General features: G+C 43.3%; 1 protein-coding gene across 1 annotated transcript; it reads right to left on the reverse strand.

The window, feature by feature from the left end:
* Positions 1–17,682: 17,682 nt before the first annotated feature.
* On the reverse strand, positions 17,683–20,172 carry LOC124011488 (nanos homolog 1-like). The gene has a single exon (XM_046324918.1). It carries the CDS (start codon positions 20,046–20,048, stop codon positions 19,368–19,370), a length of 681 nt encoding a protein of 226 aa, XP_046180874.1. The 5' UTR covers positions 20,049–20,172; the 3' UTR covers positions 17,683–19,367.
* Positions 20,173–20,467: the final 295 nt, after the last annotated feature.

The raw sequence follows: 20,467 nt of genomic DNA on the forward strand, positions 1-20,467 counted from the left end.
TCTTGGGCTGGAGAACGTTCTGCCATGCCCATTGCCTGAAGTCAGCGCAGCCTGTCCTGGGTTGTTTTCCAGCAGGCTTGGAAGTTGCCCTGGACCTCTCCGCCATTCCTGCGGAGTACCAGGACCTGCGGGAGGTTTTCAATAAGGCCTGGGCCACTTCACTTCCTCTGCACCGACCCTATGACTGCTGGATTGACCTCCTCCCAGGCACCACACCACCCCATGGACGACTGTACTCTCTGGACTCCCTAGCAGCATTGTGTATCCATCCTTCTGCCTCACCTGCTGTCGCAGGTTTCTTCTTTGTGGAGAAGAAGGACAAAACCCTGCGCCTGTACATTGATTACTGGGGCCTCAATGACATCACGGTGAAGACCCGCTACCCGCTACCACTTCCGACTACCCACTACCCGCTACCACTTTTGAAGGCCTAGGCCTTCGAGCCGCTCCAAAGGGCCACCATTTTCTCCAAGTTGGACTTGCGGAATACCTACCACCTGGTGTGGATACGGGTGGGGGACGAGTGAAAGATTGCCTTCAACACGGCCAGCGGTCACTACGAATATCTGGTCATGCCATTTGGCATTACCAATGCTCCAGCTGTGTTCCAGACCCTGGTCAATGACGTTCTCCGCGACATGTTGAACCAGTTCCTCTTCGTCTACCTTGACGACATCCTTGTTTTCTCCCAGTCAGTCCAAGAACACATGCTCCACGTCCAACAGGTCCTCCAGCGCCTCCTGGAGAACCAGCTTTTTGTGAAAGCGGAGAAATGCGAATTCCATCGCTCCACCATTCCCTTCATTGGTTACATCATCGCTGCAGGGAATGTGCAGATGGATCCCTGGAAGGTGAGAGCGGTAGTGGATTGGCTCCAGCCTACATCCAGACTGCAGCTGCAACGTTACCTGGGATTTTTCAACTTTTATCGCAGTTTTATCCGGTTATCCTACAGCACCCTGGCTTCCCAGCTGTCCGCTCTCACCTCTCCCAAGGTTCCGTTCACGTGGTCCCCAGCTGCTGACCGGACGTTCCGGGACCTCAAGCACCGCTTCACCACAGCTCCCATCTTAGTTCATCCTGACCCGTCCCTCCAGTTCGTGGTGGAGGCCAATGCTTTGGATGTCGGAGTGGGGGCTGTCCTGTCGCAGCGTTCTGTCCTGGACCTCAAGTTGCATCCCTGTGCCTTCTACTTCTTGTCACATACCTGTGTTCTCTGTTTGTCTGTTGCCAGTTTGTTTTGTTTCGTCAAGCCTACTAGCATTTTTTCCTATTTTTTAGCTTTCCCGTTTTTTGACCATTCTGCGTTGAACCTGAACCTGCCTGTCGTTCTGTACCTTTCAGACTCTGCTCTGGACTACTGACCTCTGCCTGCCCTTGACCTGTTGTTTGCCTGCCCCCCTGTCGTAATACACTTTTGTTACTTCAAATCTGTCTGGGTCTTCTCCTGAGCCTTGACACATAATTCACTTGGACATTATGGGATATTGTGTGTAGGCCAGTGACAAAAAATATATATTTTTAAGTTGTAACACAACAAAACGTGGAAAAAGTCTAGGGATGTGAAAACAATTCTCTCGGCTCTGTATATGCTTACGTGCTTGGATGTTCACAGAAAAACCAACTATATAGATTCTTTATTTTCCTCCTTTCATCAAAACATTTTTTTCACTAAGGCCATCTGACTTTTTCTATTCTTTTCATTCTCTATTTATTTTCTTTGTGTGTGTGTGTGTGTGTGTGTGTGTGTGTGTGGGGGGGGGGGGGGGGAGCGCAGGACAGGGGGAAATTGGTGTAATGAATTTAGGGCGCCCATGCTTGCTGAGGCGAGCCCCCCTTGGCTGCTTGTGGCCATTAATCTTCCGCACTCTGTCAGAGCAAAATGTGCCCGCAATAGGCAAAGGGGGAGCTCAAATTGACTACCAATTACGCGGCTGTGAATAAAGGATATGGAGAGTGTGGGGGCACAATATGGTTCACTGGTAACATTTATTTTAACCCTGTGAGTGTGCAGAAGCACCAGGGCCTGGAGATGGAGAGAGTGTGGAGCTACTCATGGATGAAGGCCTCTTGGTGAGGCTAGGTCGTTTAGCCTATCCAGGGAGCTAGTGGACCGGTGGTGGTTCACGCCACCATGGGGTAAAATGGGCGGGGTGAAATGCCTTTTACAGCACTCGTCTTGATATCTCTCTCTCAGAGGAAGCTTGAAATGCTAAAAGTGCTCCCTATAATTTTAGAATGTTTGTTTTGATACGGTTTTACTATGGTGTGGCGTACTATGTCCTTCATTTGAAGCCATAGAAACACATTTTGAAAATCATTGTGTAACTTATTTTGCTCTTTAAACAATTTCAGGCACTAGAGAGAGAATACTCCAAATATATCCTGCACCTATTGTACCCACAGCATGAGAAGAACATTCAGGAATCAATCACAGCTAATACGCTTTGTGAAGCCAAGATGGTCAAACTCCATGTAACTCTGTTGTCATCACGATTTTTGTCTGCTCATTTTTATTACTTGGCTGTATTGTATATGTTTAATTTCAAAGTGAGAAAAAAAATGACAAGATTTCAAAAATGTTGATAATCATAGTCCTTTCATGACTAATTTCTGCTATTGGAGACATTTGCTCCTCTGAACCAACTCCCAGTTAATAAGTCCACTACACGAAGGGTGCACTCACTTGTGTTTCAAGAGCATGAACATAAGCCCAAGCTAAGTCAGATGTTTTAATGAAGTTTGACTTTCAGGCATTGAGACCTTAAATATGAGCCTCTCGTAAGGTATGCAGAGTTTGTAACTCTTACACAAAATTGACCAGCTAAAATAATACTCTCCAATGCTGTTTGTTGTTGGAATGTGTTCTCTCAGCATTTCGGGCATTTTTCCAACACTCATTGGCTAAAAACTGGCTGGAATGAGACAGCAAGCGTGCAACACATTTTAAAAGCATGTGGAATGTACCTCTTTTTTACTGTAGTAATAGTGTTGTATTTCCAAAAGTGTGAAGACATTTTGGCTGAATTTGTGACATTTCGGGATGTTCAGATGAGAAGGCCACTAATGGGTCATTTAGCGTGGGATGCAGATTGACAGTCATGCTGACAGTGAAAGTGAGCGTGTGGCAGAGACACTGAGATGCTGGCCAACATCCTCTCTCAGAGTGTGGAGAAATGCTCTCATAACCAGTGTTATGAACCCATACACTCAACGATAATAAAGACCTCAATCTGAATTTGTCCTCCATCAGAAGCACCAGACCACTGTAAGTTTGTTTACTGAGATGACACAGCGATTATAACACAAGATGGGTGAAATAGGTTTTATATTCATGTCTCCTTTTAATGCCACTACAGTCATGGATTGTGCCGATACATGACTAGTACTGTACCTCTCTCCCACCCTGGGCTCCCAAGTGGCGCAGTGGGCTAAGGCACTGCATCTCAGTACTTGAGGTGGCACTACAGACACATTGGTTTGATTCCAAGCTGTATCACAACCGTCTGTGATTGGGAGTTCTATAGGGCAGAGCACAACTGTCCCAGTGTCGTTGGGAAGGTGTAGGCCGTCATTGAAAATAAACATTTGTTCTTAACTGACTTGCCTAGTTAAATAAAGGTTAAACTTAAAACATTTAAAAATAAAAATAAATATCCTTTCTGTATCCCCTCTAGATCCTTGTGTCCACATTTCAAAATACCTATGATGACATTCATACCCTGTTACATGGTGACCATAGTTGTCTGTCTCTCCCTGTCAGGTGACAGATGGACGATGTTGTGTTGGGAGGATGAAAGAGGGGCATTATGGGACGTGGAAGATTAGTCAACCAATTGGTCAGGGTCACCCAGGGGTTATGGTCATCCATTACAGGTCTCCGTTTGAAATGGTGAAGAAGAGGGGAACTCAAAGGAACAAACAGTGGGAAGGTTGTCGACCGCTCACACATTCCTCCCCCTAAAAAACAACACAGCGAGAGAAGCACTGAAGATGCTAGTGTGGATTTTTTTTCATCCTGTGCAACATTTATTTGCCTCTGTTTTCACGTGAGGTTGTCCATTTCGCATGACTATAGCAAATGTTCAATAGCAAAGGGTGCGATCTCCAATGATCAGAGTGGATCATACCATGGAGAGTAAAGTATATTTTAATGTGGTAGACCAGTCATCATGACCATTGACCAAGACCACACTGCCATCTACTGAATCAGGAGATCTCTTACTATGGAGAGATTTCAGCCATCACAATAACACAATATCACAGTGTGCTTTAGGTTTTGAATGTGAATGTGTTAGTCATTACAACCCTCTAGCGAGAAAGATATGACAAGAACACATATCAAAATACAAATCTATCCAAATACAAATCGATATATTTTCAAGGCCCTGACAATCCACTAAACAAACCCATCTGTGAATCAATCAAACGACAACGTGAAGTTTAGTCAGCAAGCCTGCTGGCTTACGATCAACTAAGACAAGAAAAAAGGGGTGTGGCTGTTTGTAAACAGGGCCTGTTGCCTTCTCCTCTCAACATGGTCAGGGAAAAAGACAGTCCCAGAGCTGTGCCCTTTGGTGCACTTACGTCGAGAGAGGGTACATCAATCTTTCCCTAATTCCTTCAAGTGTGAAAGGGCCCTTGTGATGACAGCCAGAGGGGATGCTGGGCTAGAGGTACCTATTGTAGCCAGGGGAGGAGAGAAGGAGGCTAGGAGGAGAGGAGGGCTACAGACCCGTGGCCACACCACAATGGCCCAGACCCGGCCCTGCTGGGGTCCTGACAGCCGACCAGATGGCGGCAGCATTAGCCCAACAAAGGCAATCTAATTAGGGGGACAATGGAAGCCAAGTGGGGAGGGGGGCGGTGGCCTGCTGACGGCCACCACGATGGAGAGATGGTGAGGGAACGACAGAGCCAGGCAGGCTGCCTGGGACCCCAAAGAGTCAATACACCTCCCTCCCCTCCCTCACGTGTACACATCTCCTTCATGGCCCCACCCCTCCTCTTGGCAGTAATATAGGGGGCTATGACTTTATTACCCCTCATTAACACAAATTAGACCACTTGAGCCCCCTGAATGGAGATGACAAATTGAATTAAGCTTTTGGAAACAAGTCAATCCCCACCCCTGGCCAGCCTGCGACCATATTGCCTTAACATTCATGGGGGAAGCCATAAAAATCCCACTGCTGCCTGTTATTATTTGGTGCTTCTTTGAGAAGCTGTGAATGGTTCAATTCCTTTGGAACTGATCTGCATACTCGCTGAGTTATGCTTGGTGTGTTAAGTGAGGATTAATACTGAGTGTAGCAGATGGTTTGGTCTTAAAATACTTTTGTGCCATTGTTGTGTTTTTGAGGGTTTGCTGAAGGGGTTTCCCTGTTTTGAGGGAAATATCTAATATCCTGCAAAATACGAACAAATTATAAATAAAATTATATCAACAATAGACCTAGGTGAGGCTGTTCACAATACATCAAAAACAAATGTTCATCCTAAGTGGTATTACACAAATAAAGAAAGCACACATCTGTAATCAGAAATAAAGATCAAATGGTTGAAATTTTGAATTTCGCCAGACTATTTGGTGCACAAATGTTTGATTGCATTTATTGATTGTTTTAACCACAGCCTTTTTATGGAAATTGTATCTAACCAACCACTAATTGTAATGTAGTACAGTAAGTCGGCACGCCTTTAAGTCTTCTAGCCACAGTAGTATCCGTCCAAGCATGTAGCTCATTTTGTTTCACATCTACTGTAATTGAGAGGTTGTTTATATAGCACTTCCTACGTCTGTACTGCGTAATAGTGCGTGGAGGAGATCTGGCTGAAATCCACCATCTCTGTTTGCCTTGCTAGACTTACCAACGGACAATGTTATCATTGGCCATTGAGAACAATTGTCCTGCTGTGATTGCATAATCACAATTTTGTACCACAAAAAACAACATTACACCTAATTTACACGTGTAATGTAACTACTTATCATCCTCCTGAAAACTGCACACACATACAACGGGGTGATTGCGAAATTACAATCGGTTGTTATAGGTCATAAGTTAACATGAGCCAAGGGCTATGTGTACCTAATGGAGCACACCTGCACTGTTTTAGCCAGTTGATTGTACAGCTAGCGGCAGGCTTCTGATTAGTGGGAATGACTAAACTATTCTCTTTCAGTGCAGCATTGACTTCACAGCCAGGTCAACGTGGAGGAGCTTTGTACAAGTGAAGTGTGCTGTGTCGCTTGCAATCACTACTATTATATAATAGCTCCATCTAGTGTTTAAAAATGTACTTACGTCTATGGGGGTCTTTCTATGGGAGTTTTTCATTCACACATGCACAGGCACGCACGCACGCAAACACGCACGCAAACACGCACGCACACACGCACACACACGCACGCGCGCGCACGCACGCACGCACGCACGCACGCACGCACGCACGCACGCACACACACACACACACACACACACACACACACACACACACACACACACACACACACACACACACACACACATAGACAGATATAACAGCTTGAGTCTTTGTGAGTCTTTGTGACCTCATCCCGTCAGTTGAGGATGCCTGGTCATTCTTTAAAAGTAACTTCCTCACCATTTTAGATAAGCATGCTCCGTTCAAAAAATGCAGAACCAAGAACAGATACAGCCCTTGGTTCACTCCAGACCTGACTGCCCTCGACCAGCACAAAAACATCCTGTGGCGGACTGCAATAGCATCGAATAGTCCCCGTGATATGCAACTGTTCAGGGAAGTCAGGAACCAATACACAGAAGTTTGCATCCTGTAGCTCCAACTCCAAAAAGTTCTGGGACACTGTGAAGTCCATGGAGAACAAGAGCACCTCCTCCCAGCTGCCCATTGCACTGAGGCTAGGTAACACGGTCTCCACCGATAAATCCATGATTATCGAAAACTTCAATAAGCATTTCTCAACGGCTGGCCATGCCTTCCGCCTGGCTACTCCAACCTCGGCCAACAGCTCCGCCCCCCCCGCAGCTCCTCGCCCAAGCCTCTCCAGATTCTCCTTTACCCAAATCCAGATAGCAGATGTTCTGAAAGAGCTGCAAAACCTGGACCCGTACAAATCAGCTGGGCTTGACAATCTGGACCCTCTATTTCTGAAACTATCCGCCGCCATTGTCGCAACCCCTATTACCAGCCTGTTCAACCTCTCTTTCATATCGTCTGAGAACCCCAAGGATTGGAAAGCTGCCGCAGTCATCCCCCTCTTCAAAGGGGGAGACACCCTGGACACAAACTGTTATAGACCTATATCCATCCTGCCCTGCCTATCTAAGGTCTTCGAAAGCCAAGTCAACAAACAGGTCACTGACCATCTCGAATCCCACCGTACCTTCTCCGCTGTGCAATCTGGTTTCCGAGCCGGTCACGGGTGCACCTCAGCCACACTCAAGGTACTAAACGATATCATAACCGCCATCGATAAAATACAGTACTGTGCAGCCGTCTTCATCGACCTTGCCAAGGCTTTCGACTCTGTCAATCACCATATTCTTATCGGCAGACTCAGTAGCCTCGGTTTTTCGGATGACTGCCTTGCCTGGTTCACCAATTACTTTGCAGACAGAGTTCAGTGTGTCAAATCGGAGGGCATGCTGTCCGGTCCTCTGGCAGTCTCTATGGGGGTGCCACAGGACTCAATTCTCGGGCTGACTCTTTTCTCTGTGTATATCAATGATGTTGCTTTTGCTGCGGGCGATTCCCTGATCCACCTTTACGCAGACGACACCATTCTATATACTTTCGGCCCGTCATTGGACACTGTGCTATCTAACCTCCAAACGAGCTTCAATGCCATACAGCACTCCTTCCGTGGCCTCCAACTGCTCTTAAACGCTAGTAAAACCAAATGCATGCTTTTCAACCGATCGCTGCCTGCACCCGCATGCCCGACTAGCATCACCACCCTGGATGGTTCCGACCTTGAATATGTGGACATCTATAAGTACCTAGGTGTCTGGCTAGACTGCAAACTCTCCTTCCAAACTCATATCAAACATCTCCAATCGAAAATCAAATCAAGAGTCGGCTTTCTATTCCGCAACAAAGCCTCCTTCACTCACGCCGCCAAGCTTACCCTAGTAAAACTGACTATCCTACCGATCCTCGACTTTGGTGATGTCATCTACAAAATGGCTTCCAACACTCTACTCAGCAAACTGGATGCAGTCTATCACAGTGCCATCCGTTTTGTCACTAAAGCACCACTAAAGCACCATACAAGTCGCACCCACCACTGCGACTTGTATGCTCTAGTCGGCTGGCCCTCACTACATATTCGTCGCCAGACCCACTGGCTCCAGGTCATCTAGAAGTCCATGCTAGGTAAAGCTCCACCTTATCTCAGTTCACTGGTCACGATGGCTACACCCATCCGTAGCACGCGCTCCAGCAGGTGTATCTCACTGATCACCCCTAAAGCCAACACCTCATTTGGCCGCCTTTCGTTCCAGTACTCTGCTGCCTGTGACTGGAGCGAACTGCAAAAATCGGTGAAGTTGGAGAATTTTATCTCCCTCACCAACTTCAAACATCAGCTATCTGAGCAGCTAACCGATCGCTGCAGCTGTACATAGTCTATTGGTAAATAAGCCCACCCATTTTCACCTACCTCATTCCCATACTGTTTTTATACTGTTTTTATTTATTTTTCTGCTCTTTTGCACACCAATATCTCTGTACATGACCATCTGATCATTTATCACTCCAGTGTTAATCTGCAAAATTGTAATTATTCGCCTACCTCCTCATGCCTTTTGCACACATTGTATATAGACTGCCCCTTTTTTCTACTGTGTTATTGACTTGTTAATTGTTTACTCCATGTGTAACTCTGTGTTGTCTGTTCACACTGCTATGCTTTATCTTGGCCAGGTCGCAGTTGCAAATGAGAAATTGTTCTCAACTAGCCTACCTAGTTAAATAAAGGTGAAAAAAAAGAAGTTCAATATAATAGAGCAACAGATGGATCTACTATCATTGCTGCACCGTGGTCCCAAAGAAGACATATTCCACATATCCTAAACTATGCCATATTTGTCTCATTCACTCATTTAAATTCAACAGCAATATACTAAGTGAGGACTTTGAAACAAAGCGTCTTGTTTGCTTGTGTATGTAAAGTGTGCCCTTTCATTGATAACGCAAACACCTTGAACCATTTTTACAAGAAATACTAGCTATGTACTGTAGTTGATGTTTACCATAAAATAATTACATGGTGTTAATCCGACAGAGCGCAATCTCTATGCCCTAAATACAAATATCTCGCCTTTCATAACCGAAAATGTAACAATTCATTAATGAATTGTTTGTATTTTATTTGTCATTTGAGTGAATTGGAAACAAACAACGTACCCCTGCACATCCACTCGGGACTGGTACCCCGTGTATGTAGCCAAATTATAATTTTTCATTGTGTATTTAACCTCGTGTTACTATTTTTTTAAATCTCTGCATTGTTGGGAAGGCCCTGTAAGTAAGCATTTCACTGTTGTTTACGAAGCATGTGACAAATAAATAAAACATCGATTTGATTTATAGCTTCAAAATATGTCTCAAACGATCATGTCGATTTCATAGACTGTTAAACCTGGCATTCATAGCTCCACCTATAAATGAGAGCAGCTACATTTCCCAATGACGTAGCTTCTGTTCCAAATCAAGTCGGGGCGACCATTGGGCTGAAACCCAGACTCCGGAGTGTAGCTTTATTATTCATTGTCATCAAAAAATGCATTTTTTCCAGGCTGGTATAAGACTGGCACCTTGTGTATCTAAATTACACTACAGTAGGTCTACTCCTAGTTTCAGTCGTCTAATGGTGATGGTTATCAAACAACAGCAGGTGGTGCTAAAGTACTAGCAATTGTATTATACTGTGTGAACATACACACTGAATGCCCCCCAAAATGCATGGCACACAACATGGACATTACAGCTGTCTACTGAAGGAAACCATAGTCTGTCCGTCCGTCCGTCCGTCCGTCTGTCTGTCTGTCTGTCTGTCTATCTATCTATCTATCTATCTATCTATCTATCTATCTATCTATCTATCTATCTATCTATCTATCTATCTATCTATCTATCTATCTATCTATCTATCTATCTATCTATCTATCTATCTATCTGTCTGTCTCAATTAAATTCAATTCAAGGGGCTTTATTGGCATGGGAAACATACAAAAGTGAAATAAACAATAATAAACAATAAATAATAAATACAATAACAGTAAACATTACACATGCAGAAGTTTCAAAACAATAAAGACATTACAAATGTCATATTATATATATATAGTATGACATTTGTAATGTCTTTATTGTTTTATATATATATATACAGTGTTGTAACAATATACAAATGGTTAAAGTACACAAGTGAAAATAAATAAACATAAATATGGGTTGTATTTACAATAGTGTTTGTTCTTCACTGGTTGTCCTTTTCTTGTGGCAACAGGTCACAAATCTTGCTGCTGTGATGGCACACTGTGGAATTTCACCCAGTAGATATGGGAGTTTATCAAAGTTGGATTTGTTTTCAAACTCTTTGTGGATCTGTGTTATCTGAGGGAAATATGTCTCTCTAATATGGTCATACATTGGGCAGGAGGTTAGGAAGTGCAGCTCAGTTTCCACCTCATTTTGTGGGCAGTGAGCACATAGCCTGTCTTCTCTTGAGAGCCATGTCTGCCTACGGCGGCCTTTCTCAATAGCAAGGCTATGCTCACTGAGTCTGTACATAGTCAAAGCTTTCCTTAAGTTTGGGTCAGTCACAGTGGTCAGGTATTCTGCCACTGTGTACTCTCTGTTTAGGGCCAAATAGCATTCTAGTTTGCTCTGTTTTTTTGTTAATTCTTTCCAATGTGTCAAGTAGTTATCTTTTTGTTTTCTCATGGTTTGGTTGGGTCTAATTGTGCTGCTTCCTGGGACTCTGTGGGGTGTTTTTGTGTTTGTGAACAGAACCCCAGGACCAGCTTGCTTAGGGGACTCTTCTCCAGGTTTATCTCTCTGTAGGTGATGGCTTTGTTATGGAAGGTTTGGGAATCGCTTCCTTTTAGGTGGTTGTAGAATTTAACGGCTCTTTTCTGGATTTTGATAATTAGTGGGTATCGGCCTAATTCTGCTCTGCATGCATTATTTGGTGTTCTACGTTGTACACGGAGGATATTTTTGCAGAATTCTGCATGCAGAGTCTCAATTTGGTGTTTGTCCCATTTTGTGATGTCTTGGTTGGTGAGCGGACACCAGACCTCACAACCATAAACCAATGGGCTCTATGACTGATTAGAGTATTTTTAGCCAGATCCTAAATTTATGTTCCTTTTGATGACATAGAATGCCCTTCTTGCCTTGTCTCGCAGATCGTTCACAGCATTGTGGAAGTTACCTGTGGCGCTGATGTTTAGGCCGAGGTATGTATAGCTTTTTGTGTGTTCAAGGGCAACAGTGTCTAGATGGAATTTGTATTTGCGGTCCTGGTGACTGGACCTTTTTTGGAACACCAATATTTCGGTCTTACTGAGATTTACAGTCAGGGTCCAGGTCTGACAGAATCTGTGCAGAAGATCTAGGTGCTGCTGTAGGCCCTCCTTGGTTGGTGACAGAAGCATCAGATCATCAGCAAACAGTAGACATTTGACTTCTGATTCTAGTAGAGTGAGGCCGGGTGCTACAGACATTTCTAATGCCCGCACCAATTCGTTGATATATATGTTGAAGAGAGTGAGGCTTAACCTGCATCCCTGTCTCACCCCACGACTCTATGTGAAGAAATGTGTGTTTGTTGCCAATTTTAACCGCACACTTGTTGTTTGTGTACATGGATTTTATAATGTCATGTGTTTTACCCCCAACACCACTTTCCATCAATTTGTATAGCAGACTCTCATGCCAAATTGAGTTGAAGGCTTTTTTGAAATCAACAAAACATGAGAAGACTTTGCCTTTGTTTTGGTTTGTTTGGTTGTCAATTAGGGTGTGCAGGGTGAATACATGGTCTGTTGTACGGTAATTTGGTAAAAAGCTAATTTGACATATGCTCAGTACATTGTTTTCATTGAGGAAATGTACAAGTCTGCTGTTAATGATAATGCAGAGGATTTTCCCAAGGTTACTGTTGACGCATATTCCACGGTAGTTATTGGGGTCAAATTTGTCTCCACTTTTGTGGATTGGGGTGATCAGTTCTTGGTCTCTCTCTCTCTCTCGCTCTCAATTCAATTCAAGAGCTTTATTGACATGGGAAACATATCTTGGCATTGCCAAAGAAAGTTAAGTAGATAATGAACAAAAGTAAAATTAACATTAAACATTACACTCACAGAAGTTCCAAAATAACAAAGACATGTCAATTGTCATATTATGTCTATATACTGTGTTGTAAGGATGTGCAAATAGTTCATGTACAAAAGGGAAAATAAATAAACATAAATATGGGATGTATTTACAATGGTGTTTGTTCTTCACTGGTTGCCCCTTTCTTGTGGCAACAGGTCACAAATATTGCCTCTGTGATGACACACGGTGGTATTTCAGCCTGTAGATATTGAAGTTTCTCTCTCTCTCTCTCTCTCTCTCTCTCTCTCTCTCTCTCTCTCTCTCTCTCTCTCTCTCTCTCTCTCTCTCTCTCTCTCTCTCTCTCTCTCTCTCTCTCTCTCTCTCTCTCTCTCTCTCTCTCTCTCTCTCTCTCTCTCTGTGTTTGTGTGTGTGTGTGTGCGTTTGTAATGTGCTTGTAGGTGTACGTCATCTATCACCCTGTAGGGGGCACTATTAACCCCATTTCAATCTTGGCCATTCAGCCTCACATTTTAATGAAAACCCTCCCACGGACCATACATCCAGGCCTGCTATCCACCTGGAAGTAGTACAAAAGCACAGTTGTGCAGGAAGCTTCTGCAATTTCCTCCCGCTTGCGTCACAAACGCATTACTGTGCATCTCACCCAAACCACAGCCTCATGGGAGCTCTATAAAACTCTGGAATTTTCCCACTGCCAAAACACACATAGACTTTAATTAGGAGCCTACCGAATGTATTTACACTTTACTTGTATAAGGTAAGGGTTAGGATATTGGGAGTAAAATAATATTTTGCCGCAACACCGACTGTATAATTGCACATATCACAATGCACACTTGACAACTGACATCAAAGGGCAATATGTCAGTTCTTAAATCGATTTCAGTATGAATAGGTAGCATATTATGAGTTGTCCCCCCCCCCAACAGCTACAGTCTTATACTGTATGACTCACTGTATCTCAGTATTGGTGTTGTACAATAAAAGCAACCAAATCTATAGAAAGCCAATGTAGTATACTGTGTAGTGCTACGTGGTCCCTTCATGTGGTTAACCGATGCTTCCCTGCTTGGCTAAACGAGCTCCCATAGGAATCTCCCATAGGAATACACATCATGACAGTAGCACTTCCATTGTAGCACAAGTCATGTATTTTCTGTAAGTGTACATTCACAGGTCCAATCACAATCCATGAAAATAAACAAAGAGAGTCACACATGATCTCCATTTAAACTCCCAGTAAGTCATTGGCTAAAGCACCGAAACGTGATGTCGAAACGTTGGTGTTTTACCCAGAGTTCATACAGTGCCTTCGTAAAGTATTCAGGCTCCTTGACTATTTCCACATTGTATCGTGTTACAGCCTTGTTAAAAAAATGGATTACATTTTTCAAAATCCTCAACCATCTACACACTATATCCTGTAACGACAGAGCGAAAACAGGTTTTTAGAAATGTTTGCAAATTTATAAAAAATAAAAAACAGAAATACCTTATTTACATAAGTATTCAGACCATTTGTATGAGACTCAAAATGTAGCTCAGGTGCTTCCTGTTTCCATTGATCATCCTTGAGATGCTTCCACGACTTGATTGGAGTCTACCTGTGTTAAATTCAATTGATAGGACACGATTTGGAAAAGCACACAACTGTCTATATATCGTCCCACAGTTGACAGTGCATGTCAGAGCAAAAAGCAAGCTATGAGGTTTAAGGAAATGTCCGTAGGGCTTCGAGACAGGATTGTGTCAAGGCACAGATCTGGGGAAGGGTACCAAGGTCCCTAAGAACACAGTGGCCTCCATCATTCTTAAATGGAAGAAGTCATTTGGAAGAAGTTTGGAACCACCAAGACACTTCCTAGAGCTGGCCGTCCGACCAAACTGAGCAATCGGGGGAGAAGGGCCTTGGTCAGGAAGGTGACCAAGAACCCGATCGTCACTCTGACATAGCTCTAGTTCCTCTGTGGAGATGGGAAAACCTTTCAGAAGGACAACCATCTCTGCAGCACTCCACCAATCAGGCCTTTTTGGTAGAATGGCCAGACGGAAGCCACTCCTCAGTAAAAAGCCACATGACAGCCCGCTTGAAGTTTGCCAAAAGGCACCTAAAGACTCTCAGACTATGAGAAACAAGATTCTCTGGTCTGATGAAAACAAGATTGAACTTTTTGGCCTGAATACCAAGCATCACGTCTGGAGGAAACTTGTCACCATCCCTACGGTGAAGCATTGTGGTGGCAGCATCATGCTGTGGGGATGTTTTTCAGCGGTAGGGACTGGGAGACTAGTCAGAATTGAGGGAAAGATGAATGGAGCAAAGTTCAGAGAGATCCTTGATGAAAACCTGCTCCAGAACACTCAGGATCTCAGACTGGGGTGAAGGTTCACCTTCCAACAGGATAACGACCCTAAGCACACAGCCAAGGCCAAGCTGGAGTGGCTTCGGGACAAGTTTCTGAACGTCCTTGAGTAGCGCAGCCAGAGCCCGGACTTTAACCCGATCAAACATCTCTGGAGAGACCTGAAAATAGCTGTGCAGCGACACTCCCCATCCAATCTGACAGAGCATGAGAGGATCTGTAGAGAAGAATTGGAGAATCTCCCCAAATACAGGTTTACTAAGCTTGTAGCATAATACCCAAGAAGATTCAATGTTTTTATCGCTGCCAAAAGTGCTTTAACAAAGTATTTACATGTTTAATAAATTTGCAAAAAATTCTAAAAACCTCTTTTTGCTTTGTCATGTGGTATTGTGTGTAGATTGATAAGGAAATAAACCAATTGAATCCATTTTTATAATAAGGCTGTAACATAACAAAATGTGGAAAAAGTAATTGGGTCTGAATACTTTCCGAATGCACTGTATATATAGAGTGTGCGACTCTCTTTATTTATTCGTATGGCTTACAGTTTATTCTCCATTAGTCGGCACCTCCAAACTACATCATTACCTCTGGGTGTGCTCCAGCTCTGATTTTTATTAGACCCCAATCTCAATCTTTAACAGAGACTACCCCCCAGCTATCCACACCTCTGCATAATTGAATGAAAAAGAAAACAAGAATTTAGCAAGGCATTAGGCTATGACAGTACGAAAGCAACAACCTCAGACCAATTGTGATGAATTTTGTTCTTCTGGTTGAATGCTAATCTCTCTTTCTGCAATGAGTTAGTGTATGCACTGAATTCATCTTCCAACAGGACTACTCTGTAACATGGGCCAAAGTATATAAGCGACCTTGTGTTCTACAGCCTGCCAAGTGTGTACATTCTACTGGCAAAGGGATAGTGTGCTTGCCCTGCAAGTGCATTGTATCAAGTTGGTGTTGTACTCCTCCCCAAATGAGAAAAATTGGTATGAGAAAGAGAGATGACGCTACAGGTAGCCTATTTGAGGCACACCCAGGTATGAAGGGGGCATGAAGGGGCTTGAGAATTGAAGCATGGGCGCGCTTTGTAAATTGGATTATGTACATAAAATGATATGGGAAAGAGCGCTAAAAGTGCCAGTAATTCGACAAATGTGGGTTTGATAATAGACAAAGCACTCAGCAAACTTCAATCTTAACATGTGACCATTTGAATGTGTCGAGTACAAGTCCTTCATTTACGAATGATGTGTAATACGAACATGCTAGAATCTTACACCACCAAATGACAAACTTGCTGTAGTGGATGACGTCACACTGACACACTTCTACATGGGGATACATTCTATGATACACTTCTACATTGGGATACATTCTACATGTTGCGTCTATGATTCAGGCATGTGAGATCCTCAGGAAGGCTGAAGTAAGCAATATGTCGGAGGCACATGAGAACACCCACCTTACTCTCCCTCCTGGAATGGCTTTAGTTCTCTACTGCTCCTCAATTTGACTCGCATCAAGGTCCCCAGTTGATGTGATGCAGCATCCTTAGGAACAGCTGATTTTGAGAAGGGGGTGGTGGGTCATTAAGACTCCTTGACCTGTAAGCAACTATCCGTCTTCAGTATTTTTATCATGTCGATAATGACAGAGGGGCCTATGGCGGCCCATGGGGCACCGAACCGTGTGTCCTGTTAGTCTATCCCAACAGCAACAGCCGAGTTGACACGCACCAGCACTCTGTAATAGACATAGCGATCCATTTTTATTCAGCATTGGACAATAGAGGTCAGGGCTACAAAAGTAGTGTCCAGAGAGTTGCAGGTTCCTTTTCCAGGTGGGAGCGCTTGGTATAGAAATCACCAGCTAGTTAGTGAATTGCCTCTACTGACTGGGACCACGCCCATCAAGCAGACCTATAGTAGAAGTGCCAAATTATGGTAATAAGAAGCATCATTTGTTTACTGTTTGAACTCATTACTTAACACATAAAGCCACAATCCATAGAACCCATCCTCATACTATGTACAAAGACTATTATCTGCATAGTGTAGGTTTACGGTATGCTATTAACAGGCAACCATTTCCCATCATAAAATCATGTAAGATATGCATCTCCTAAATGGTGGAACTAACTAGATTACTCAAATCCTGTTTGCAGCACAGCTAATGGGGTGGGGTGGCAGGGGAATAGGGCCTGTGATGGCGGCCATGTTTGTCTGAAATGATACCCGCCAGGCTTTTTCCCCACCACTGTTCTCCGAGAGATAAATCCCTGTTGCACTTAGTATTCATCCATTTTTAATGCAGGGCCCCATCTGGAAAAAGAGAGGGAGGAAGAGAGGAGAGGAGAGGAAGAGAGGGAAAGGAGAGGGCTGAGAGGGCTGAGAGGCGTGGATGGCTGTGCTCAAGGCTTCACAACAGTCCCCAAGTGCTTACTGTAATGTCTGCCTTCTGAATTCCCCTTTTCTCAAAAGGGGTCCAGAAGTTATGGGCTGCTGGCTCCTACCATTCCAGAAATAGAAGGTGGAGAGGCTAGGAGAGGGGGGAAGTTATTCAATAGTCTTCAGTGCAAACATGATCCGTGTTGAATGGGGAGGCACACAGGCTTGGACATTCCAGAGTGGGCAGCCTTCATAAACAAGGGCAAGTGCTCGGAACAACCGTTGGGCTTTGTTCGTCCAGCTGAGATTGGCTCTCAAGCAGAGACACTTTGACTTCTAGAGCCGAGGAAGATAGCTCCCCCCATCTGTTGAAGTATGGACTTCAAAGTTGTGTGGGCTGAAACAATGACAGATAGGGCCAAGAATGATATGTGCAACCTTTAATGGTATTTTCAAGCCTATATTGCATATCTAGCAATAGCAATAGCATACTGTTTATGTAAACTGGTGAATGAGGTATATGTCTATCAAGTTGATCAATGAAATCAAGGCATGAGCTAAAATATTTGATGAGATGTTTATTTCTCTAATTAATTCATATCATTTTATTCTGCACAGGCAGCATACATGGAAATTGTGGTAAAATACAAATAACAGAGTTCAACAGTGTTAATTTTCTAATTTCATTTAATCAGAAACCTTATATTAAAAGTGGCAAATTGTGAATGGTTTTCAATAGATTCCATCCTCTTGCACACACCCTCAAGAATGTAACATTGAACAATTAAATTGAAAATGTACGGATTTCACTATGCACAGACCATCATCTTTTTGGCGAGGAATGCTTGAAGCTTATTGGAAATTCACTTTTGTCATGTTTGAATGCAGGAACAAAAAAAATACAATTATGTTATACAAAGATCAAAAATACTATTAAAAACCCCTTATTATAAATGGCAGCACTATATTAATAAACTGCTGTTGACATTTTACATGTAAGTACAAAATCCTGTTGAGGTAGAACCCTCTGAAGTCACTTGAAATGTTAAAATGCTGAATAAACGTCACTCAACTTTATATACAATACTCTCTTCCTCACTTCACTTCACTAAAATTGTATAATCCTTTGGTAAACATAACTGTCAGAAATGTGCAGTCCTGCAACTGACAACTTTCCATCGTACATTCACAATAGTTTTGCATCTTTTTGGATTTATTCAGGGAAATAATGCAAAAAGGGAACTAATACATTGGTTTTTAGAAAAGCTTGTTTAATAACATTCATTTGCGCTATCCAACTATTTTCTCAAAGTCAATTGTCCTCCTGACTCCACCATTGCAGAGCACTCCTTGAATCCCCAGTGCAGTCCTCTGTTGGTGACTTTTGGGGGGTAGACCAAACAAAACAAAAAACATGTCATTGTTGATAAAAGAACGACTGCATGAAAGAGATACCTACAAGCAATTATATCCAGTGTGTTACCCTCTCTTGGTAATGTAAACATCAAGGGTATCTCTTATTTGGGTCATGATTATTCATAAGCCTGGGTGATGAAACCAACTGCTGTGTGACATGGGGGATGAAAGTCATTTGGCTTGGCTATTATTGACTATGAAGTTACACAGACAATACCAGGCCATAACAGAGACTTCATTGTCTTGATTTTTTTTCATGCTACAGATATTAAATCAGAGCAAGTTTAAAACTGTGTTGTGGAGTAGCAGACAGGGGAGTGGGCCTCAAAGTACCATACCTTGTTTTACAGACATCTTGAATGGAAATTGCTTTCATTCATGAACATTCTGAGCTTGTTTAATAGCATACACAACTTTGGTTTTCAAAGACAAAAGAAATAGCTAGTAGGCTAAGCTTACAGTAAAACTTACTGGCAACATGACAATCACACCCTCACGCCCTGCTAAATCCATGTTCCCCGCAAAACACTCAGCATTTATTCACACATTGTGATTATGAATATAGGTCAATTTAAATGAACACTCAAATAGCTAAACACTATCGGAAAATAAATTCAATGTATAACGAATAAAATAATCTATGTGAATAAAGCAACTATAAAAATATAAGATATTTTGGAAAAAGAATAACATCGGTATATTTTTTTGTTTACGAAATCATGTAGCCTTAGCAGTTAGGACTGGGATATGCTATAGCCGCAATCGAAACAGTCATCTGAAAATTGTTCAGTGCAATTCAATGTACTTTCTTTGCTCGTGTAAAAATCTATCTCTAGAATATTTTCATTCGTTTACCACCCACTGCCCTCCCTCCCTTTAATGGTCGCTGGGCTGGTTGATCTTTGGAGAGGGGACAGTACTTAATTGTGTGCGCATTATCACCATTGGCGCTACAAAGAGGGCATGTATAAGCCCGAAGAATGGGGCACACCACCCTCCCGTCTGGTGTCTTCAGAACGTGGGAGCCATACACCTCCTCCGGCGCACCGTTATTCCTGCAGAAGACACAGATTTTGGGCTCCTGTTTATTCCTCGACGTTGGCTTGCGCATCTTCCTCTCCACTCCGAACAGGTCAAATCCTGCAAAGCTTCCCCCGAAGCCCAAGTCCCGGTCTTGTAGTGGGACACCACCGATTTGGTTTTGGAATGGGCTCAGAATTGAAAAGCGCTCCTTCAAGTCCAGGATGGAGGTAGGCAGGGGGCTCACAGATGGACAACAGCAGTCCAGGTGTCCGCCTTCACCACTGCCCGAGATTACGCACGCACATGCTGGGGTGTCATCCAAACCCAGAGTTGCTTTCAGGGACTCGGTGATGGAGTTTGGGCTTTCGGGCATCATGTGCTTGTTATTCTTCGTGACCAACGTCGACAGACCCAGATAGTCGTTCCAAAAATTAAATGTATAGTCATATGGGTTGCGCGCACTCAAATAGTTATGATTGAGAAAATCCATGATAGCTTCTCGTTTCTATGCACAAACACCAATATAATCCTCAAAATTTACTGCCAGAGTTCGTTTCCAGGGCGGTTGGTGAACTGTGGACTGCTCCAGTCTTCTTGTGTTAAACGCTTGTACAACAGGCTTGCTGTTTATAAGGAGTCAGGGAAAGCTGAAAGGAGGGCGGGGCTCTCTTCTCAAAACAAGTTTATGATCAGGTTGAAGCGCAGTCTTCAAGGGTAGGTTTGGGAAGCGCGAAACAAATCCAATATGGGCCGAAATGGCAGAGGTTGGTTGGAAAACATCCTCATATCATAATCACATAGCATAGCCTACACAGAAATATAATATTGATTTCACCGTTTTTTAAATGGTTGCATTACGCACCAGCCATCTCTGTTCAGAGCAGTGAACGCCAGTACGTACACCCGTAG

The sequence above is a fragment of the Oncorhynchus gorbuscha genome, linkage group LG23, assembly GCF_021184085.1.
Source record: "Oncorhynchus gorbuscha isolate QuinsamMale2020 ecotype Even-year linkage group LG23, OgorEven_v1.0, whole genome shotgun sequence".
Taxonomy (NCBI): domain Eukaryota; kingdom Metazoa; phylum Chordata; class Actinopteri; order Salmoniformes; family Salmonidae; genus Oncorhynchus; species Oncorhynchus gorbuscha.